This window comes from Ovis aries, chromosome 7 (assembly GCF_016772045.2).
Source record: "Ovis aries strain OAR_USU_Benz2616 breed Rambouillet chromosome 7, ARS-UI_Ramb_v3.0, whole genome shotgun sequence".
NCBI classification, from domain to species: Eukaryota; Metazoa; Chordata; class Mammalia; order Artiodactyla; family Bovidae; genus Ovis; species Ovis aries.
Genome location: NC_056060.1, coordinates 74,790,966 through 74,813,283, shown reverse-complemented (window position 1 = coordinate 74,813,283; position 22,318 = coordinate 74,790,966). Strand labels below are relative to the sequence as shown.

Below are 22,318 nucleotides of genomic sequence, written 5' to 3'. Positions count from 1 at the left end.
CACCCCTGGTCACTGGAGGCTGCTGCTGGCACCGCACCACTTGCAGACTTTGGGATAGCACTTCACACATCATCTTTTGACATCACCTTTCCCTCTCAGTGGACTGTGATCCCCATGAGCGTAGGAACAGCATCTTATTAATCTCCCAATTTCCAGTCCCCACTTCAGTCCCTGGCACAGAGGGAACAAAATGTTGAATGAAATAAATGAGCAAATAGAATTTAATTTGAAACAAGTCGCCAGCCCAGGTTCAGTGCATGATACTGGATGCTTGGGGCTGGTGCACTGGGACGACCCAGAGGGATGGTACGGGGAGGGAGGAGGGAGAGGGGTTCAGGATGGGGAACACGTGTCTACCTGTGGCGGATACATGTTGATGTATGGCAAAACCAATACAATATTGTAAAGTAATTAACCTCCAATTAAATAAAATAAATAAATTTATATTAAAAAAAGGAATTTAATTGCCAGGTATTAGACTAATATAGGCAGAGAGGGTGAGAATTGTATCTACTGTCTGTGTCACTTTAGAGCCTCAGAAACGAACAGGTACACATGCGTTTTTACCCTTCATTCCTCCATTATGGTTGGTTGAATGTGGCTTCAACAAAAACACATGGCTTGGGTTTCATGGTAGATTCATTTCTGCCTCTTTCTTTAACATGAGCATTCTGTTTAGCAGAGATTTGTATAAAACCATGGTGTTATGAAGTTGTTATCTTAATTTCAAATGTAAGAGTCCAGACGAAGTGATTTAGGAGTCAGTTGTACCTGCATCTTTTAGGACTTCTGTTTCAATTGCCTACACACATGAAGGAATATCCAGCCATATCTCTGAGCCTTTCCTAAGCAAGCAACTCAAAACCAAATACGGTTCATGTCGACCAGAATCCTGGAGAGACGAAGAAGAAGTAAACCCTACCTGAAGACCCGCGCAGTGACTTTCATAGTAGCCACAAAAAGCCAGAAGTAGAGAACACATATCAGAATTCAGTCTCCACTGGACCTGCAAACACCCTATATAACTCTGCCAAGCTTCCAGGCCATGAGAAGAGTTGGAAGATGAAGGATAATAACATGATAACAACAATCACGATACAAAAATAGTGGATGGTCTTTTATTTACTTATGATTGTATACTATCCACTCACAGAAAAAGATCTGATACAATTAATTATAAAAAGTATAAGCTTAGAGAAATGAAAATTTATGTTCAAACAAAAACTTGTACATAAATGTTGATAGCAGCTTCATCTGTAATAGCTCCAAGCTGGAAACAACTCATATGTCCTTAGAAGGATGAAATAAACAAGCTGTGGTACATCCGTATCACAGGATATGACTCAGCAATAAAAAGAAACAAATTAGTTTTCTTTATTTTCATTTTATATTGGAGTATAGTTGATTTCAATGTTGTGTTGGTTTTAGGTGTACAGCAAAGTGATTCAGTTATATATTTGCGTATATCTAATTTTTTCAGATTCTTTCCCATATAGGTTATTACAGAGCCTTGAGCTGGGTTCCCTGTGCTATACAGTAGGTTCTTATTATTTATTTTATATATAGTAATGTATATATGTTAACCCAAACTCCTAATTTATCTTTCTCTCCTACTTTCCCCTTTGATAACCATAAATTTATTTTGTCTTGTAAATAGTTTTACAGAAGAGTCTGTTTTGTAAATAGTTTCTGTCTTGTAAAAGTTCATTTGTATCATTTTTTTAGATGCTGCATATAAGTGATATCATATGGGATTTGTCTTTCTCTGTCTGACTTACTTCACTTTATATGATAAACGCTAGGTCCATCCATGTTGCTGCAAAAGGCATTATTCCTTTTATGTCCAAGTAATATTCTATTGTATATATCACATCTTCTTTATCCATTCATCCATCCCTGCCTTGGCTATTGTAAATAGCGCTTCAAAGAATGCATTATTGATACATGCAACATCCTGGATGAATTCCCAGAAATTATGTTGAGTGAAAAAAACCAGTGCCCAAAAGTTAGCTACTGTGTGACTCCATGTATATAATATTCTTGAAATGACAGAATTATAGAACTGGAGGACAGATTAATGGTTGTCAGGGGCTGAGGGTGGGGACAGGAAAGAGGTATGTGGTGATAAACAGGCAATGTAAGGAATGGAATGTTTTGTATCTTGACTGGATCAATATCAGTATCCTGGTTGTGAAACTGTGCTATAATGTGCAAGACACTACCACTGAGAAAACGGGGTAAAGGGTTCACAGGATCCCTCTGTACTATTTCTTACAAATTCATGTAAACCTGCCACAAAATTTCAAAATTTTAAAATTTAATTTTAAAAAGAAACAAAAGAAAAGATATAAGCAACACAAAATTGGGAAGATAGACAAAAATACTCTGAGAGACTGAAGCTCTAAGTTCTTATGATTAAGCAGCAAATTTATTTCTGTGCTTCCTTGAAGCAAAAGATAAAGAGGAACCCATGATAAGTTAAATAGTCTTGTTCTGTGATGAAAGAAATCACAGAAGAATTTTAGAAGAGACTGTCTTTTCCCTGGCAGTCAATTCTAGAAGAAAAATGAACTTAATCTTAAAATAGAACCTACAGGGCACAAAAAAACATCTACAGAATTGAAGCTGACTCAGAGCTCAGGTGCTGTTAATTTTTTAATCCTTGATGATCCATGACTTGGTTAAGAAATCTTAGAGAAAAAAAATGATACAACTTTCCCAGCTGGTCTTACATAGAAGTGGAGTAGATGATCACCCAAAAAGTGTGGCTTCAGGGAAACCAAAAAGACTTCCCAGCGCAGCTATGTATTCCGTTCCTATGCAGTGTCTGAAAGTCCACCATTTAGAATGCACTTTGGCTAAGTGTTTTTGCTAAGTTAGTCTACTGAAAATTCAGAGACTGTACCTTGCTCAAGTAGTACACACAGAAGGGGGCTCTGGGCATCTAAGGTAATCAAAAGAACTTGGGGAAAGCATGTCACACCCTCTGATTTCCCTCCCGTGACTCCAGGTGCCTTTCCTATTAAGAGCAACCCCCAACCCTTGCTTCACATCCCAGCCCTCAAGGTCTCAGCTCCTACAAACATCCCCTTCCTCTACAGGATAGTCTGTATCAGACACATTCCAGACTCCATTCTCCATCTCCCACCCTCAGCCCATCTCCTGTCTCTAAAGAGCCAAAATCCAAGAGAATCCAACAATAAAACTGCACCCCCTTGGTCCTGCCTCTCCTCACGTATGCTGCCGCATTTCTTTCCTCCCCTTCACAGCAAACCTTGCATCTCCCATGCTCATAGTATCCACTATCCACTTTCCCACCTGAGCCCACTTCAAGGGGGCTCCACACCTTAAGTCTGCACAGTTGTCCTCCCCGTCCCCAAGTCTGACGGTCGCCTCTCTCTTGTCCTCTGATTCCTTTGCAGCATTTCTACCCAGCTGCCTGCTTATTTCATGTCACAATTTCTCCTCTGGTCTTCCATGACTTTTCCTCTTGCCTCACTGGCTGGTGGCACATTCTGAAGTTGAGTTTTGTGGCTGGAGCATGGAAGGGTTTGCTGCATGTTGCTTGCTCCTCCTCTAACCCCTCTCAGCTGGAGAGTGATCTAAGCTGGTCCTTTGTCTTCTCCAGCTTCATTCTCCTTAGGCCATCTTACCCAGGCCCACAGCCAGGTACCTCCAAATCTGTATCCCCAGCTCTTCCCAGAACTCCTGATCTCTACATCCAAAGACCAACTCATATCTGCATAGATGGCTGGTTGACATCTCCAATTTAACATTCCCAAATAGAATTCAAGATTTCTGCCCTCAACCCATTCCTTGTACACTCTCCCCTGTGGAAGCACCAAACACCCAATTGCTCAGGTCAAAAAGTTTAGAGGTTTCCTTGCTTTCAGTTTTCTCATCCTTGACATCCAGCCCATCAAATCCTGTCACCCCTTCCTTATCCGGAACCCATCCCTAGTTCAAGTGGCCATCTTCCCTCTCCAGGGCCGCCTCTGTAGCCTCTAATGGGCTTCCCAGCCTTCACTCTCCATTCTCCACTCCAGCCCCGTTTTCCACACCGTGGCCACAGCAATCCTTTCAAATGAAATGGATCATATTACTCCTTTGCCTAAAAATTCTCCATCTGATTCCTATCCCAATTAGATAAAGTCCCAACATCTTGCCACAACCCACAGAGCACAAACCATCTATTCCCTGCTGCTGCTGCTGCTAAGTCACTTCAGTCGTGTCTGACTCTGTGCAACCCCACAGACGGCAGCCCACCAGGCTCCGCTGTCCCTGGGATTCTCCAGGCAAGAACACTGGAGTGGGTTGCTATTTCCATCTCCAATGCATGAAAATGAAAAGTGAAAGTGAAGTCGCTCAGTCGTGTCCGACTCTTAGCGACCCCATGGACCAGGCTCCTCTGTCCTTGGGATTTTCCAGGCAAGAGTACTGGAGTGGGGTGCCATTGCCTTCTCCCTAACTCCCTGCTAACTCCCTCTTAATCCATCCTCTGTCAGGAGAGGGCTCCAACTCTGTGGAAGGGCACAGACTATGTCTGCCTTGTCATGGAAGTATCCTTAGGGCTTTGTGCAGAAGTACACAACAAATATTTGTGAAATAATTAAGCAATGAGTTGGGCTTCCCTGGTGGCTCAGACGGTAAAGAATCTGCCTGGGATGTAGGAGACCTGGGTTCAATCCCTGGGTCAGAAAGATCCCCTGGAGAAGGGAATGGCAACCCACTCCAGTATTCTTGCCTGGGGAATCCCATGGACAGAGGAGCCTGGAGGGCTAGAGTCAGACATGACTTGAGTGACTAACAATAAATAAATGCAATAAAATAAAAGCAATGCTTTAGTAAGACAAACTGACAATTCTAAACTGGTAACAACACCTCTGTAACTCAGGATCCTGGCTTGAAAAGCCAGCAGTGTAACCCCCATTCTTCCTGGTTTGCTGTGAGAACTAACAAAAAAGTTTTCTCCAGCTCTAAAACCCACGCACTTGTTCTTTAATGGGTACGTGTTAGTGTGCGGCGCCCGATGGCATTCAGGGCTCCTGGCGCTTTCTTCTCCGTGCACAGCAACACAAGACTCTCCAGTCCTCAAGCAAATGCTCCATCTGTGCCTCATAGGTCTGCATCAGTGTGTGATTATCGGCCATGCTGAGGCATGTGTGTGAAGGAAAAAGGCTGCATGTGGGGGAGGAGATCATTAGTAAAAGCAGCAGCGTGCGGGGAGGAAGCTGCACGTTGATCCAGAGTCAGTGGGCTCAGGGAAGTCACAGGGAAGAACTCACGCTGCTGAAGGAGGAAGCAGCTCTAAACCCACTGCCCTGCTGCGGCAGGGTCTCAGGTTGATCCCTGCTGTGTGGGCATGTCATTGATTCACTGCTTTTTGTTACTGCTTTCCTTTTCTGGAGGGTATGTTTTGGTGGTTCACACATGGTTTGGTCTGCACTCATCGTAAAGTAACAGGACTGGGGAAGATGGTATAAAAATCACCCTGGAGTCACATACAGAGAGTTGATACCTGCTTGTTTTTTTCTCGATTTCCTTTCCACTGCCTGCCTTTTTTCCCCCTTCTATAAATATTTAAGTTAATGCCTCTAAAAATGGAGGGAGTGTTAGAAAACAATAACACCAAAACAAATTTACCAAATATTCTTCAATATCAAATATCTCCTTAGTAAATTTCCCTTGTACATGTACATATGTATACACACATTATATATAGTATGTGTCTCTTAAACTAATTGTCTTATTTAAATTAGGATGCAAGCAAGGACCTTAGATGTCTTCTAAGTCTCTTTTTTTAACCTAAAGTTTCTCTCCCCTTCCTTTATTACCCTTTTCATTTATGGAGGTTATTTTTCATGTATATGTATGGCTGAGTCCCTTCATTGTTCACCAGAAACTTGTGTGCTAAGTCGCTTCAATTGTGTCTGACTCTGTGCAACCACATGGACTGCAGCCTGCCAGGCTCCTCTGTCCATCGGATTCTCTAGGGAAGAATACTGGTTGCCATGCCCTCCTCCAGGGGACCTTTCCCACCCAGGGACTCGCACAATCAGCTATACCCCAATACAAGCTAAAGTTTTTTAAAAAGGGGTATTTTTTTTCTGTAGAGTTTCATGCATTTAAAATTTTTCTGATGCAAACTCTGTCCTACTATTTAGCATATTTCTCCTCCCTTGAATTTCCTATAAATCAAATGTTAGATATAGAGGCTCAATCTGCTTTGGGTTTTGTTTTTTGGCAGGAACACCTCATAGGTGGTGGTGTATCTTCCCATCTGGGCATCTGAGGACCAGGTGTCTCTCATGATGTTAACCACTTCTGATAATCATTATGGGGACTCATTATTCCATTAAGGTTTTGCAAGATGGTAAGATTCTAACTCTATCATTCCTTCTACATTGTTTACCTGAAATATTTCTATACAGAGAAGTTTTTCCCTCAATCAACCATTTGGGTTGCCCTGAGTTACACCTGGCTTCCCAGATGTGCTAGTGGTAAACTGTCCACCTGCAGATGCAAGAGACGTGGGTTTGACCCCTGGGTCGGGAAGATCCCCTGGAGGAGGAAATGGCAACCCACTCCAGTATTCCTGCCTGGAGAATCGGAGGAGCCTGACAAGCTACAGTCCATAGGGCCACAAAGAGTCAGACACAACTGAGCATGCATGCATGAGGTACACTGTGAAAGAAAGCAATGCCTGCCAGGGAAAAGGTCAGTTCAGTTCAGTCGCTCAGTTGTGTCCAACTCTCTGCGACCACATGGACTGTAGGCTTCCCTGTCCATCACCAACTCCCAAAGCTTGCTCAAACTCTCGTCCATTGAGTCCGTGATGCCATCCAACCATCTTATCTTCTGTTGTCCCCTTCTCCTCCTGCCTTCAATCTTTCCCAGCATCAGGGTCTTTTCTAAGGACTCAATTCTTCACATCAGGTGGTCCAAGTATTGGAAAAGAGGCAAATTCAAATGCAGTAGCCACGCTGCTTGATAAGAGTGTTCATAAGAGCGTTGGTTCAGGAGGAGGTGGAGAGACCAGTGGACACGAGAAGTTTCCACTCCTCTCCAGGATCCTCATTGTTTCTGCACAGATGATTCTGAGCTGACTCATTGCTGAGCCTGTAGTCTCCAGGTCACAATTTCACCCTACCTGCGTGTTCCCTGCTGTTGTTATTAAGCTTCGTCCTGACTCTGTAGGTCAGCCCTGAGGACAAGAAGTTTACGCTATACTTGAGTCCCTGATAAACCTTGCAAGGCCCTGAGCCCTGAGTAGATTATCAGTAAATGACTGATGACTGTCTATAAATTCAAGAAAAGTTCTTTATTTTATCACTATCATAAGCATCCTCAAAAGCACTTCTGAAGTGTTTCTCTGGTCACAGAGTTGCATGGAAAGACAGTTTCACCCTTCAATAAGCTTTTATTTTTTTTTGTTTGGAAGTGACTTTTTTTAAAGTCCTTATTGAATTTGGTACAATATTGCTTCTCATTCATGTTTTGATTTTTTGGTCAAGAAGCATGTGGGATCTTAGCTCCCAACCAGGGATCGAACCCTCACCTCCTTCATTGGAAGGTGAAATCTACACCACTGGACCACCAGGGAAGTATCCACACTTAAATAAGTTTTAAATCAGTGATGGACAACACCATCACAAGTTGACATGAAGGAGTCAGATACCTGAACCAGCCCTAAATGTATACACAAAATACACAAATATACTCAAAAGGTAATCTGTTACTGCCAAATTGCCTTCTGAAGGCTCATACCGGAGTATACTCTCCCATCAGTGTATGAGAATGCCTACTTCCCCACCCACTTGCCAAGATTAAACATTATCACTTCTTGGACTCTTTGTCAATTCTAGAAGTGAAAATGGAATCATATGTTCTAATTTATACTTCCAATCAGTAGTGAGAATGAATACCCTGTCACACTGGTCATTTGTCTTTCTCCTTTTGTGACTGATTACCTATTCATAACTTATGCTCTAGACACTCCAGAGCACTCTGCACTGTACTCTGCTGGATGAGGTAGATGTCATCACTCTGTAAGAAATCAGGGACACTTTTGGGAAAAAAAATCTATTTTTAAAAAAAACAGAAAAAAAACATGTTTCAAGAAAAGTCACACATAAACCTACTTCTCAGAGAGAATCGCTATTAGTAATTTAATTCTTTTCTTCCAGACTTTCAACATATATAATGATATGTGGTTTTTACACACATGGGATTTTACTATCTGACAGAAATGGTATGGACCTAACGGAAGCAGAAGATATTAAGAAGAGGTGGCAAGGATACACAGAAGAACTGTACAAAAAAGATCTTCATGACCCAGATAAACATAAATGTGTGATCACTCCCACTCACCTAGAGCTGAACATCCTGGAATGTGAAGTCAGGTGGGCCTCAGGAAGCATCATATACGAACAAAGCTAGTGGAGGTGATGGAATTCCAGTTGAGGTCTTTCAAATTCTAAAAGATGATGCTGTGAAAGTGCTGCCCTCAATATGTCAGCAAATTTGGAAAACTCAGCAGTGGCCACAGGACTGGAAAATGTCAGTTTTCTTTCCAATTCCAAAGAAAGGTAATGCCAAAGAATGCTCAAACTACCACACAATTGCACTCATCTCACATGCTAGTAAAGTAATGCTCAAAATTCTCCAAACAAGGCTTCAGCAATATGTGAACCATGAACTTCCAGATGTTCAAGCTGGTTTTCGACAAGGCAGAGGAACAAGAGATCAAATTGCCAACATCCGCTGGATCACTGAAAAGGCAAGAGAGTTTCAGAAAAACATCTATTTCTGCTTTACTGACTATGCCAAAGACTTTGACTGTGTGGATCACCATAAACTGTGGAAAATTCTTCAAGAGATGGGAATACCAGACCACCTAACCTGCCTCTTGAGAAACCTGTAATGCAGGTCAGGAAACAACAGTTAGAACTGGACATGGAACAACAGACTGGTTCCAAATAGGAAAAGGAGTACGTCAAGGCTGTATATTGTCACCCTGCTTATTTAACTTATATGCAGAGTACATCATGAGAAACACTGGGCTGGATGAAGCACAAGCTGGAATCAAGATTGCTTGGAGAAATATCAATAACCTCAGATATGCAGATGACACCACCCTTATGGCAGAAAGTGAAGAAGAACTAAAGAGCCTCTTGATGAAAGTGAAAGAGGAGACTGAAAAAGTTGGCTTAAAGCTCAACATTCAGAAAACTAAGATCATGGCATCTGGTCCCATCACTTCATGGTAAATAGATGGGGAAACAGTGGAAACAGTGGCTGACTTTATTTTTCTGGGCTCCAAAATCACTGTGGATGGTGATTCTAGCCATGATATTAAAAGACACTTACTCCTTGGAAGGAAAGTTACGACCAACCTAGATAGCATATTAAAAAGCAGAGACATTACTTTGCCAACTAAAGTGTGTCTAGTCAAGGCTATGGTTTTTCCTATGGTCATGTATGGATGTGAGAGTTGGACTACAAAGAAAGCTAAGCTCAGAAGAATTGATGCTTTTGAAGTGTGGTATTGGAGAAGACTCTTGAGAGTCCCTGGGACTGCAAGGAGGTCCAACCAGTCCATTCTAAAGGAGATCAGTCCTGGGTATTCATTGGAGGGACTGATGTAGAAGCTGAAACTCCAATACTTTGGCTGCCTGATTTGGAGAGCTGACTCATTTGAAAAGACCCTGATGCTGGGAGGGATTGGGGGCAGGAGGAGAAGGGGACGACAGAAGATGAGATGATTGGATGGCATTACTGACACAATGAACATGGGTTTGACTGGACTCTGGGAGTTGGTGATGGACAGGGAGGCCTGGCGTACTGCGGTTCATGGGGTTGCAAAGAGTTAGACATGACTGAGTGACTGAACTGAACTCAACAGCTTTTTGTGAACTGTTTTCCTCACAGGAACTTTTGCAATTTCTTCAAAGAATGACAGATCAATAAAAGAAAAACAGAGTCCATTAATAGAAAAATAAGCAAAGGATATTAATAGGTTAATGATCAGGTTCTTGTGTTCATATTGTTTTTCTCCTATCACTACCAGCCTGGGGAGCTTCCCAGGAGACTCAGTGGTAAAGAATCTGCCTGCCAACACAGGAGATGTGGGTTCCATCTTGGGTGCGATAGATTCCCTGTAGAAGGAAATGGGAACTTGCTCCAGTATTCTTGCCTGGGAAATCCCACGGACAGAGGAGCATGGGGTCAGAGTTGAGCACAACTGAGCCCACACAGCACAGCAGTGTACCAGGCTGGTGGGTCAGAAGTTACTGAGGCAGATGGAGCTCCTATCATAAGTACCTAAAAAAGTGTTTCAACAGGTTTAACTGGGAACTGCAAAGCATTCTGAGATTCTGAGTCAGAAGATGGACAAATAGATTTTATCAATTAAGAACAAACACCTAGAGACCATTCACCTTGACCTAGAATTTATGATAAGATACTGTTATTTTTATTATCTGATACTAGAACATAATTCCTTGGGTTGGGCAATGCATTTACTCCAAGAAATTCATACATCAAATTATTTCTGTGATAAATCAGAAAAGGGGATGCACAAATGACCATTATGAAGAACTATTCATCCTTCAGTTCAGTTCAGTTCAGTTCAGTCGCTCAGTCATGTCTGACTATTTGCGACCCCATGAATTGCAGCACGCCAGGCTTCCCTGTCCATCACCAACTCCTGGAGTTCACCTAAACTCATGTCCATCAAGTTGGTGATGCCATCCAGCCATCTCATCCTCTGTCATTCCCTTCTCCTCTTGCCCCCAATCCCTCCCAGCATCAGGGTCTTTTCAAATGAGTCAACTCTTCACATGAGGTGGCCAAAGTATTGGAGTTTCAGCTTCAGCAACAGTCCTTCCAATGAACACCCAGGACTGATCTCCTTTAGGATGGACTGGTTGGATCTCCTTGCAGTCCAGGGGACTCCCAGAAGTCTTCTCCAACACCACACTTCAAAAGCATCAATTCTTCTGCACTCAGCTTTCTTTATAATCCAAATCTCACATCCATGCATGACCACTGGAAAAACCATAGCCCTGACTAGACAGACCTTTGTTGGCAAAGTAATGTCTCTGCTTTTTAATATGCTATCTAGGTTGGTCATAACTTTCCTTCCAAGAAGTAATGAAAAATGTAAATTAGAACAAACATATGATTGCATTTTTCACTACCATAGCATTGGAAAGGATTCAAAGGAGTGGTAATGCCCAGGTGAGGGGTGAGTATTTTCATACGCAGACGGAAGTAGCATGCTTTAGGGATGGCCTTGGGGAGGAAATTTGGCAATCATAAGGTCTAGAGAAGGTGTGTGATATTTGAGGCAGCAATGTCATTCGCTGGCCTTTGTCCTAAGGAAAAAACCAGTATGTGTACAAGAAAGTAGGGGAGGGGCAAGGACACAGTGACCTATTCATACCATAGATCATTTTTGTTTAGCCACGAAGTTGTGTCCAACTCTTTTTCCACCCCATGGACTGTAGCCGACCAGGCTCCTCTGTCCATGAGATTTTCCAGGCAAGAATACTGGAGTGGGTTGCTATTGCCTTCTCCAAGGAATCTTCCTAGCCCAAGGATCGAACCCACATCTTCTGCATTGGCATGCAGATTCTTTACCACTGAGCCACCAGGGAAGCCCTACCACAGAATACCACAGGGTAATTAAAATCATGTTTTAAGGGGACTTCCCTGGTGGCTCAATTCCTGGTCAGGGAACTAGGTTCCACATGCTGCAACTAAGACCCAGCGCAACCAAAACAATAGAATATTTTAAAAGTAAATAATTAAAATGTTTTAGATGGGTACTGGCTGACACAGGAGAATGTTTCAGATGTATCACTTTGTGTAGGAGGGAGGTTGCAGACAAGGGTACACAGCATGACCTCATTTTTGTTTGTACATATATGCACACAAATGATTGAAAGGAGGTTTACCTAAACATTAATGATGAGTTATCCTGAGTGATGAGATTATGGGCATTTTTTTTCTTTGTGTTTTCTAAGGTTCTTTTTTTTTGTCCTGAACAAGGATTAATTATGTAAATTAGGCAGGTGGTAGCATTAAAAACCATTCCTAGAAGAAGTACAGGTTGATATGGGGCAACTACAAATAGACTTTGACTCTAAATAGCTCCAGTGTTCTGACACTGGCCAGCTGGGGTGGGACAGGTGTTCCCTGCAAAGGTCCTAGGTGTGGGTGGCCATCTTTGTGCCAGGTTTCAATGTGACCTGAGCTCTTGGGCCCCAGGGCATTCTCCTATTGCTCTGCTCAGGCCTCTGTGTTAGAGACAGGAGAAGTAAAGGAAATGAGATCAAACCATTCTGTACAAAGAGGATGAGAGGGGTCAAGGTACAAAGCAAGTGGTACAGGACATCAAGCCACTTGGCATGGCTCACCCACCTAGACTGCCTCAGGCACTGCCCCACAGACAGAAACTCTAGGCAGAGAACAGCAAACCCGCTGCCAGACACAGACTGCTCTGGAGACACCCTTCAAAAACATGGGCATACTTCACCCTGAAACCGCTTGCTTTCTGCAACCTGAAACTTGCTCAGAGGGAGGAGAGCCGAAGGGCAATGGTCCTGAAAGAGGCAAATTTATTTTTCTTTCTTGGTAAAAAAATTAGCTAGAGTTCTCTGTTGGCATTAGTGATAAAGAACTCGTCTGCCAATGCAGGAGATATAAGAGACATGGGTTTGATCTCTGGGTCAGGAAGATTCCCTGGAGGAGGGCACAGCAACCCACTCCAGTATTCTTGCCTGGAGAAACTATGGACAGAGGAGCCTGGCAGGCTACAATCCATGGGGTTGCAAAGAGTCGGACACGACTGAGCAACTTAGCACGCACACCCAGGTGGCCTAGTGATTAGGATTCTGGGCCCAGGTTCAATCCCTGGTCAGGGAACTGAGATCCTGTAAGCCTTGCAGTGCAGCAGCAAAAAAAAAAAAAAATTAGCTAGAGACCAGAATGCCATATGCGAAGTTCTAAGTAGGGTGATTTGTATCTATGATGGAACTGAAGCACAAAACAGAGGTAAGAATGGAAATGCTGACATGGTTGGCCAGGCTGAATCCTAGAAGACGGTGATGGTTCAAATGTTACAGGAGCCTGCAGGGGTCAGCCTGAGAACAAAGACTGAATAGAAAACATTTCGGAGTCCTTGGAAAAGGTTAAGAAATAACATGATCTTTCCTACATGAAGAAGTCTTCACTGCTTCCCTAACCAAGCCCACAGCCCAGCTTAACTGCACAAGGCCCCATTGCCACCTGGTTTTCGGGTCTGAACACTGTGAGAATCCCAGGAAATACCCCTTGATACTCCCACCCCATCTCTGCCTATCCAGACCCCTCTCATCTTCCAGGCGTCTTGGAAGATGTGCTCCAAGACCAATGCTCTATGCTCATCTCCCAATCTCCTGACCTGAATTAAAGGCTCTCTCCTTTAAGACCTATTGCATTGTGTTTTTTGACTTCTGACTTCTCGACTCCATTCTATACATGTGCTTATCTTATCCTTCCACTTTTGTCCAGAAAGCAACCTGAATAAAGACCATACGTGGTCCAGCTCTATGCCCACGTCAGGTTTGACATAAGTATCTGCTGAACGATTTTTTAAAACAGTTTTTAAATTTTAGAAGAGTTTTAAAGGAAAGTAGCAAAGATATATAGAGAATTCCTGTATCCCTACATCCAGTTTCTGATGATTAACATCTCAGTATGGTACATTCGTTATTACTGTTGCTTGGTCGCTAAGTTGTGTCCAACTATTTTGCAACCCCATGGACTGTAGAGCACCAGACTCCTCTGTCCATGGGATTTCCCAGGCAAGAATACTGGGTTGGATGGCCATTTCCTTCTCCAGGTGATCTTCCTGACCCAGGGATGGAACCCACGTCTCCTGCATTGGCAGGCGGATTCTTTACCACTAAGCCACCAGAAAAGTCCATGGTACATTAAGGAACCAATACGGCTACATTATAATTAACTATAATCCATATTTCATTAGGATTTCCTTAGTTTCTGCATAATATCCTTTTTTGATGTTTGTTTCAGGATCCTATCCAGGATACTAGATTAGATTTAGTCACCACGTAGCAATTTCTCAGACTTTCCTTCTTTTAATTAGGATATAATTCACATACCATAAAATTAACTCTTTTATCAGGGATGGTCTATTGACAAAGTTGTGTAAAATTAGCATTATCTAATTCCAAGACATTTACAATCACCCCAAAAGAAACCCTGCTAGCAGTCACTCCCCATTCCCTCCTCTCCTTAGTGTCTGGCAACCACTAATCTACCTTGTCTTTATGGATTTCCCTATTCTGGACATTTCATACCTTTATAATCACAGAATATGTTGCCTTTTCTGTCTGGCTTCTTTCACTTGGTGTGATGTTTTCAAGCTTCATTCACTTTGTAGCTTTCCTTTTTATGACTATATAATATTTCATTCGGAGAAGGCAATGGCACCCCACTCCAGTACTCTTGCCTGGAAAATCCCATGGACAGAGGAGCCTGGTAGGCTGTGGTCCATGGGGTTGTGAAGAGTCGGACACGACTGAGCGATTTCCCTTTCACTTTTCACTTTCATGCATTGGAGAAGGAAATGGCAACCCACTCCAGTGTTCTTCCCTGGAGAATCCAAGGGATGGGGGAGCCTGGTGGGCTGCCGTCTATGGGGTCTGCATGGATATACATATTTTGTTTATTTATTCACTAGTTGTTGATCATTTGGTTTGTTCCACTTCTTTGTCCATTGTGAATGATGCTTCTTTGAATATCTGTGGGCCAGTTTTGATGTAAACATATGTTTTCAATTCTCTTGGGTATATACCTAAGAGTGGAATGCTAGATCACATGGTATATGCTTAACTTTTTGACGAACTGACAGTTTTCTTAAGTGGTTGCAACACTTTACATTCCCATCAGGAATGTTGTAAAGATTCTGATTTCTCCACATCCTTATCAACACTTGTTTTTCTCTAGCTTTTTGCTCATAGCTATCCTAGTGGGTGTCAAGTAAGATTTCACTGTCAGTTTAACAACTAAAAATGTTGAGTGCTTTCTCATGTGCTTAGTAGCCACTTGTACATCTTCTCTGGAGTAATCTCTATTCAAACTTTTTGCCAATTTTTAAATTGAATTACTTTTTATTGTCAAATTATAAGAGTTTATTATGCATTCTTAATACTAGACCCTTATCATATATAGGAGTTGCAAATATCTCCTCCCATTCTGTGGATTGTGTTTTCACATTTTTCTCTATAACAGCTTTATTGATAAAACAAACAATGTATATATTGAATTATATATTACTAACAGCTTTTAAAAAATATAATTCACATGCCATGAATTCATCCTTAAAATGTGTAATTCCATTTTCTTAGTATATTCAGAAATTGTGGTACAATCATTACCCTAATTTTCTATTTTATTATTTTTATTTGGCTTCACTGGGCCTTAGTAGGAGTGTGTGGGATCTAGTTTCCCAAGCAGGGATTGAACCCAGGTCCTTTGCACTGAGAGTGCTGAGTCTTAGCCACCAGACCAACAGGGAAATCCCCCTAATTTTCTTAATGTTCTTTGAAGCACAAAAGTTATTAATTTTGATGAAGTCCAATTGATCAATTTTCCTCTGGCTGCTTATGCTTTTGATATTATTCATATTTAAGAAGCCATTACCTAGCCCAAGATCAGGAAAATTACTCCTACCTTTTAAGAGTTCTCTAATATTAGCCCTTATATTTAGGCTTACGGTTTACTTGAGTTAAATTTTACATACAGTGTAAAGCGGGGACCCAACTTCACTCTTTTGCTTGCACATATTCTCTCACTTGCTCACAATGATAAAGTCAGCTGGCATGCTGTAAGCTTCTTTTGGAGGGACTTCCATGGAAAAGGACCAAGGAAGGCCTCGGGCCAACAGCATGCCAGGAACTCAGTCCTGCCAACAACCACTTGAGTCGTGCTGGAACCAGATGACCTCTCTTTTGCATTCCCCACCACTGCAATCAGTTATCTGAATATTCGATCCCTGTCTTTCTTCCCCAAGACTGTCAATTCCAAGTCAGAACTGGCTGTATCATTTCTATACTGAATTCCCAGCACCAAACATGGTACCTAGCACAGAGTGAATGAAAAAAATGAATAAACAATGGAAGGAATTAATAAATGAAGGACAATAAAGCCTCACAGGTCAGAAAGAAGGCAGGAGGAAAAAAAAAAAGCCCAGTGCCTTAGTAAGACAGTTATAAAAGTCTCAAAATTCCCAGGATTTACTTTAAAAAAAAAAAAAAAAAAACCACAAAAATAAAACCATGTCAACATGTTCCAGGTAAAAATTTGTTATGACACAGTGCATTATAACCAAATTCTCTGTGTAAATAAAAAATTCCACAGGGGTTAGTTCAGGATTTTTTTCTTTTCTCCCCACCTTTCCCCTGCCCCAGGATCCTTATTTGAGAAAAACGTTGCAATTTTAACAGGAGTAACTGGAGCTGATCTGGAACATAAGGGATGACAGTGAAGCCAGGCTGTGTGTTGCACAGAAGATGCCCCACATGATCAACAGGCTGGAGCTGCTGTTCCTCTGCTCTTGATATTAAACCTGGGGAACCTTTAGCTAAATGCAAAAAGGAGGACTTTTGAAATTTGAGGATAAACCTGTGGCCACGGGAAGGTAAATTCACCAGTTGTTTTAGTTGGTGAAACTCCTACAGGACTTTTTAAAGGATAATACTGTATACAATCAGCGGTCAAAACACAGCTTCCTCCAATTGGCTCCCTGCAAAGGCACGCAGGGCTTGGCTCCCCTTTGCAGTCTGCTCTTCCTCCTCTCTGCCTCACACACCCTCCCCCTGTACACCCATGACTCTTGCCATCCTTGGTCACAGGACATACCTTTTCATCTCTGTGCCTTTGCACACTGTCTTTTTTTCTGACAGGAGGCTCCTGTTTAGTGCCACCCCGTCCCCGCAACACCAATTTCAAAATCTGAACGCTCCTGATTCCTCTGGAAAAGTGAAAACTGACAGTGAAAGTCACTCAGTTGTGTCCCACTCTTTGCCACCCCATGGACTATACAGTCCATGGAATTCTCCAGGCCAGAATACCAGAGTGGGTAGCCTTTCCCATCTCCGGGGATCTTCCCAACCCAGGGACCAAAACCAGGTCTCCTGCATTGCAGGTGGATTCTTTACCAACTAAGCTATGAGGGAAGCCCAATTCCCCTGGAAGTGAGGGCTCTACTGATCTGTCCTCAAAGGGCACCTGGATTTACCTCTTTAAAGGTCTCTAACTCATTCAATGTTGTATCACTAGCAGGCATGTGTTTTACTAATCCTCTCTTTACTACCCAGACCAGAGGATATGGTCTCTGTCTCGATGATCTTTTTTCCTTACATAAGCCAGCACAAGGCTGTGGATGGAGCAGGGGCTTGAAACATAAGTTTTGTTAAATAAACAAATGAAAAAATGAATGAAATGTACATGCTAAAAGGCCTTTAAATGAGTCAGATGTACTTTATATCCCAATGCCAATAATAATATAGCCATAGAAAGAGATTTAATGTTAAAAATATTTTATTTTGCCTTTTTATGATATATCGTTTTCAGATATACCAATTACTCTCTCTCATAAAACAAAAAGGAACTCAAAAATGAAGAAACAGAATGTTTCTTCACTAGTCCACTAGAACACTGGCTAAACGTCCTAATTGTTGTTCATTTCCTAAATTGTGTCTTACTCTTTGTGACTGCAGCACATCAGGCCTGCCTGTCCCTCACCATCTCCCAGAGTTCACTCAAGTTCATGTCCACTGCATCAGTGATGGTATCCAAGCATCTCATCCTCTGCCTCCCTCTTCTACTTTTATCTTCAATCTTTCCCAGAATCAGGGACTTTTCCAGTGAATCGGCTCTTGGCATCAGGTGGAAAGTACTGGAGCTTCTGCATCAGTCCTTCCAATGAATATTCGGGATTGATTTTCTTTAGGATTCACTGGTTTGAGCTCCTTTCTGTCCAAAGGACTCTTAAGAGCCTTCTCCAGCATCACAGTTCAACAGCATCAATTCTTTTAAGGTGCTCAGCCTTCTTTACGATCGAACTCTTACATCCTTCAGTTCAGTTCAGTCGCTCAGTCATGTCCAACTCTTTGCGACCCCATGAATCGCAGCATGCCAGGCCTCCCTGTCCATCGCCAACTCCCAGAGTTCACTCAAACTCACGTCCATCGAGTCGGTGATGCCATCCAGCCATCTCATCCTCTGTCGTCCCCTTTTCCTCCTGCCCCCAATTCCTCCCAGCATCAGAGTCTTACATCCTTACATAACTACTAAAAAGACCATAGCTTTGACTATATGGACCTTTGTTGACAAAGTGATGTCTTTGCTCTTTTTTTTGTTTTTTTAATACGCTATCCAGGTTTGTCATAGCCTTCTTTCTAAGAAGCAAGGGTCTTCTAATTTCAGGGCTGCAGTTACCAGCCTGTGATTTTGGAGCCCAAGAAGAAAAAAGTCTGTCACTATTTCCACTCTTTCCCCTCTACATGCCATGAAGTGATGGGACCAGATGCCATGATCTTCATATTTTTAATGTTGAGTTTTAAGTCAGCTTTTCCACTCTCCTCTTTTACCCTCATCAAAAGGCTCTTCAGTTCCCCTCACTTTCTGCCATTAGAGTGGTATCATCTGCTTATTTGAGGTTGTTGATATTTCTCACAGCAATCTTGATTCCAGCTTGTAACTCATCCAGCCCAGCATTTTGCATGATGTACTTGGCATATAAGTTAAATAAACAGAGTGATAATATATAGCCTTGTCATACTCCTTTCCTAATTTTGAACCAGTCAGTTGTTCCATGTAAGGTTCTAACTGTTGCTTCTTGACCCACATACAGGTTTCTCAGGAGCCAGGTAAGAATGATCTGGTATTCCTTCTCTTTAAGAACCTTCCACACTCTGTTGTGATACATACAGTCAAAGGCTTTCATGCAGTCAATAGAACAGAAGTAAATGTTTTTGGGGAATTCTCTATGATTCAGTGAATATTGGCTATTTGATCTCTGGTTCCTTTGCCTTTTCTAAACCCAGCTTGTACATTTGGAAGTTCTCCATTCAAGTACTGCTGAAGTCTAGCTTGAAGGATGTTGAACATAACCTTACCAGCATGGGCCTTCCCTGGTAGCTCAGTTGGTAAAGAACCCACCAGTAATGCAGGAGACCCCAGTTCAATTCCTGGATTGGGAAGATCCCCTGGAGAAGAGATAGGCTACCCACTCCAGTATTCTTGGACTTCCCTTGTTGGCTCTGCTGGTAAAGAATCCACCTGCAATGCAGGAGACCTGGGTTCAATCCCTGGGTTGGGAAGATTACCTGGAGAAGGGAAAGGCTACCCATTCCAGTATTCTGGCCTGGAGAACTCCATATACTGTACAGTTCATGGGGTGGCAAAGAGTTGGACACGACTGAGCGACTTTCACTTTCTTTCACTTTACTAGCATAGGATGTGAGCCCAGTTGTCTGGTGGTTTGGTGTCTCAGATGGTAAAGAATCTACCTCCAATGCAGGAGACCCAGGTTCAGTCCCCAGGTTGGGAAGATCCCCTGTAGAAGGGAATGGCAAGTCACTCCAGCATTCTTGCCTGGAGAACTCCTGGGACGGGGAGCCTGGCAGGCTATAGTCCACAGGGTCACAAAGAGTCGGACATGACTAAGTGACTTTCACTTTTGAACATTTTTTAACACTGCCCTTCTTTAGAATTAGGAAGAAAACCGACATTTTCCAGTCCTGCGGCCACTGGTGAGTTTTCTAAATTTGCTGACATACTGATTGCAGCACTTTAACAGCATCATCTTTTAGTATCCTAAATAGCTCAGCTGGAATTCCATCACTTCCACTAGCTTTATGGGTAGTAATGCTTCCTAAGGCCCACTTGACTTCATACACCAGGATGTCTGGCTCTAGGTAAGTGACCACCCCATCATGGTTATCTGGGTCATCAATACCTTTTTTGTACAGTTCTGTATATCCTTGCCCTCTCTTCTTAACCTCTTCTACCTCTGTTAAGTCTTTATCATTTTCGTCCTTTATCATGCCCATCCTTGTCCTCTATCATGCCCATCCTTGCATGAAATGTTCCTTTGATATCTCCAATTTTCTTAAAGAGATCTCTAGTCTTTCCCATTTTATTGTTTTCTTCTACTTCTTTGCATTGTTCATTGAGCAATATAAAAAGTCAAATGTCCTAATACATTACTCTAAACAGTCATGTAAAGCCAAGGAAGTAAATAATTAACAAAGTAAATGATTAAATATAGGAAAATGAGCTTTTCAAAAGCTTCCTAGAATTCTTTAGTCTACTGTTGAACTTTTAGCAAAATAATTTGGATAAGCTTTAAAGTTTAATAATAAATACTAGTCTTATATAAAGTGATTAAGTCAAAGTAGTTTACTTCAAATATAGGAATTAACTACAGAAGTGGAATGTATAGATTATTTAGGGAATGTTGTTTGAGAGGACAGTGTTCTCATGACTAAGTCCAGTGTATCCTGAATCCTCATGTTATTTCTTTCTATCAGGGAAGACGGTTTTCCAGACTTCATGCTTTCTTCTGGATCAAGGGGGATAAGGGTATGGGGGTTGAACTGACATCGAGGCTCCCCCAAGATGCCAACTCTGTAGAAAGAATTATTGGTATAGATGAATCTTTGCTGAGGTCAAAGACTAAGGCATATGGTTGTGCTTTGTATGTGTATAAAGCTAAGACTGATAAACACACACACACACACAATTTATGCACCTATTTTTTTTAAGCTTTCCCTATTTCTATGAATCACCACTGTAGTCTCAAATATGGGTCCAAAAACTTGACACCTCGCAAGATTGCATACATTTCCCAAAGATTATTCTTCTAATGGGAAAACCTGAGTCTTACAAAGTCTGCTATTTACTTCACCAAATTAAAACTGTCTGAAGTCTAGTATAACTTTCTAGTTTTTTTCTAGCCTACATGCGTATACCAAGAGCTGATCTGGAAAGAAAACAGATGGACAGGAGCCAGGGATGGTAGGAAGAGTGTGTTTCCACCTTTGTTCAACTTTCTGGCAGAAGCACTGTGTCTGAGCCCCTGCCCCTCCTGGGTCCCAACTAGGAAGTGACACACAACACTCCGTCTCTCCCTCTCCCCTGGGGCCACTTACATTGGCATGTGCAAAGAGTCCAGAGTTTCCCTGGGCTCTTGCATCTGGGCTGGGAATTTCGCACCTATTTGGCGGTACTTTTTCTGAGAGACATTCTGAGCTTTTTCTCTGAGAGAGGGCAGCAGAGTGGACATGACTGGAGAGCGCATGTTAATTGCTTTTTTAATCGCTGGGCGTTTTGCCATCATTCTCCTGGCAGGGAGAAGCAGGGATGACATTCAGGTCACATGATCCTGTTTCCTAGCAACATCCTTGAACTTAGGAGAGTCAAAAGGTCATACCTGAATTGTACGAAAGTCATGCGCTTCTTTTCCCCTCCTGACTCTTCATCCTCACGCTTCCTTCGAGGAATGTTGAACATGTTGGAACGAAAGAGCCTTCCTATTTCTTCCTCAATCTCTGTGAAGTGTTGACGTCGGAAGACAATCCAGGCTACGTATGTACAGAATGTATAAAAGGACTACAACAGACACAGACAAGAATCACAGTCCACAGCTATGACATGAAAAATGACATGGGAAACTCCTGTCTATGGAACACTGCTAAGGAGATGCAAACCAAGATGAGCCACTCTCTCCACATGCCTGCAGAGCTGTGGGAACTTATACACGTCCTCATTTTTGCGGGAGGAAAATCAGACCAAAGATTTAAGGAATGGCACACAGCTTATTAGTATCCTTTCTAGAAGATATTTACTAAATATATGTGCCTGAAAAATAACTATTGGTTATTGCTATACTTCATGTTTCATGTCAAAGAGCAGAGTCCCCAAAGGTAAGTGACTCACCTCAAAGAATTTCCAGTCTTTTTGTGTATCTGATATTTTTCCCCTGAAATAAAACAAATTACAACTTTGAAAGGGAAGTTCAATATTTCAGTGATCTAGGCAATCCTTTATCTTCAAAAGGCCTCTTTGCAGATTATTACCAATGGTCTCATAACTATTTACTCACATAAATGCTATCAAAAAGGCACTGTGAATGAGTGCCAATGTCTTTTGCTTCAACTTCCTAGGTTACCCAGATCAAAAGCCCTGGTGTTTGGTTAATCAATATATCCTGTGATAAATCATAATGGAAAAGAACATGAAA

At 42.1% G+C, this 22,318-nt stretch overlaps 1 protein-coding gene across 7 annotated transcripts in view; it reads right to left on the bottom strand.

The window, feature by feature from the left end:
* Positions 1-1,090: 1,090 nt before the first annotated feature.
* The window catches only part of PPP1R36 (protein phosphatase 1 regulatory subunit 36), a 42,604-nt gene continuing 21,376 nt past the window's right edge, over positions 1,091-22,318 (bottom strand). For 3 of the 7 annotated variants that reach the window (XM_004011047.6, XM_042252610.2, XM_012181830.4), the window contains 4 exons: positions 22,015-22,057; positions 21,509-21,687; positions 21,228-21,419; positions 17,593-20,703 (listed from right to left, as the gene is read on the bottom strand). In XM_004011047.6, coding sequence (XP_004011096.1) covers positions 20,520-20,703; positions 21,228-21,419; positions 21,509-21,687; positions 22,015-22,057 — 598 coding nt within the window. In that variant the 3' untranslated portion in view covers positions 17,593-20,519. Of the gene's footprint in view, positions 8,772-17,592; positions 20,704-21,227; positions 21,420-21,508; positions 21,688-22,014; positions 22,058-22,318 lie in introns of those variants that run through there. The other 4 variants (XM_060418170.1, XM_060418172.1, XM_012181833.5 and 1 more) reach the window with 4 other exon arrangements.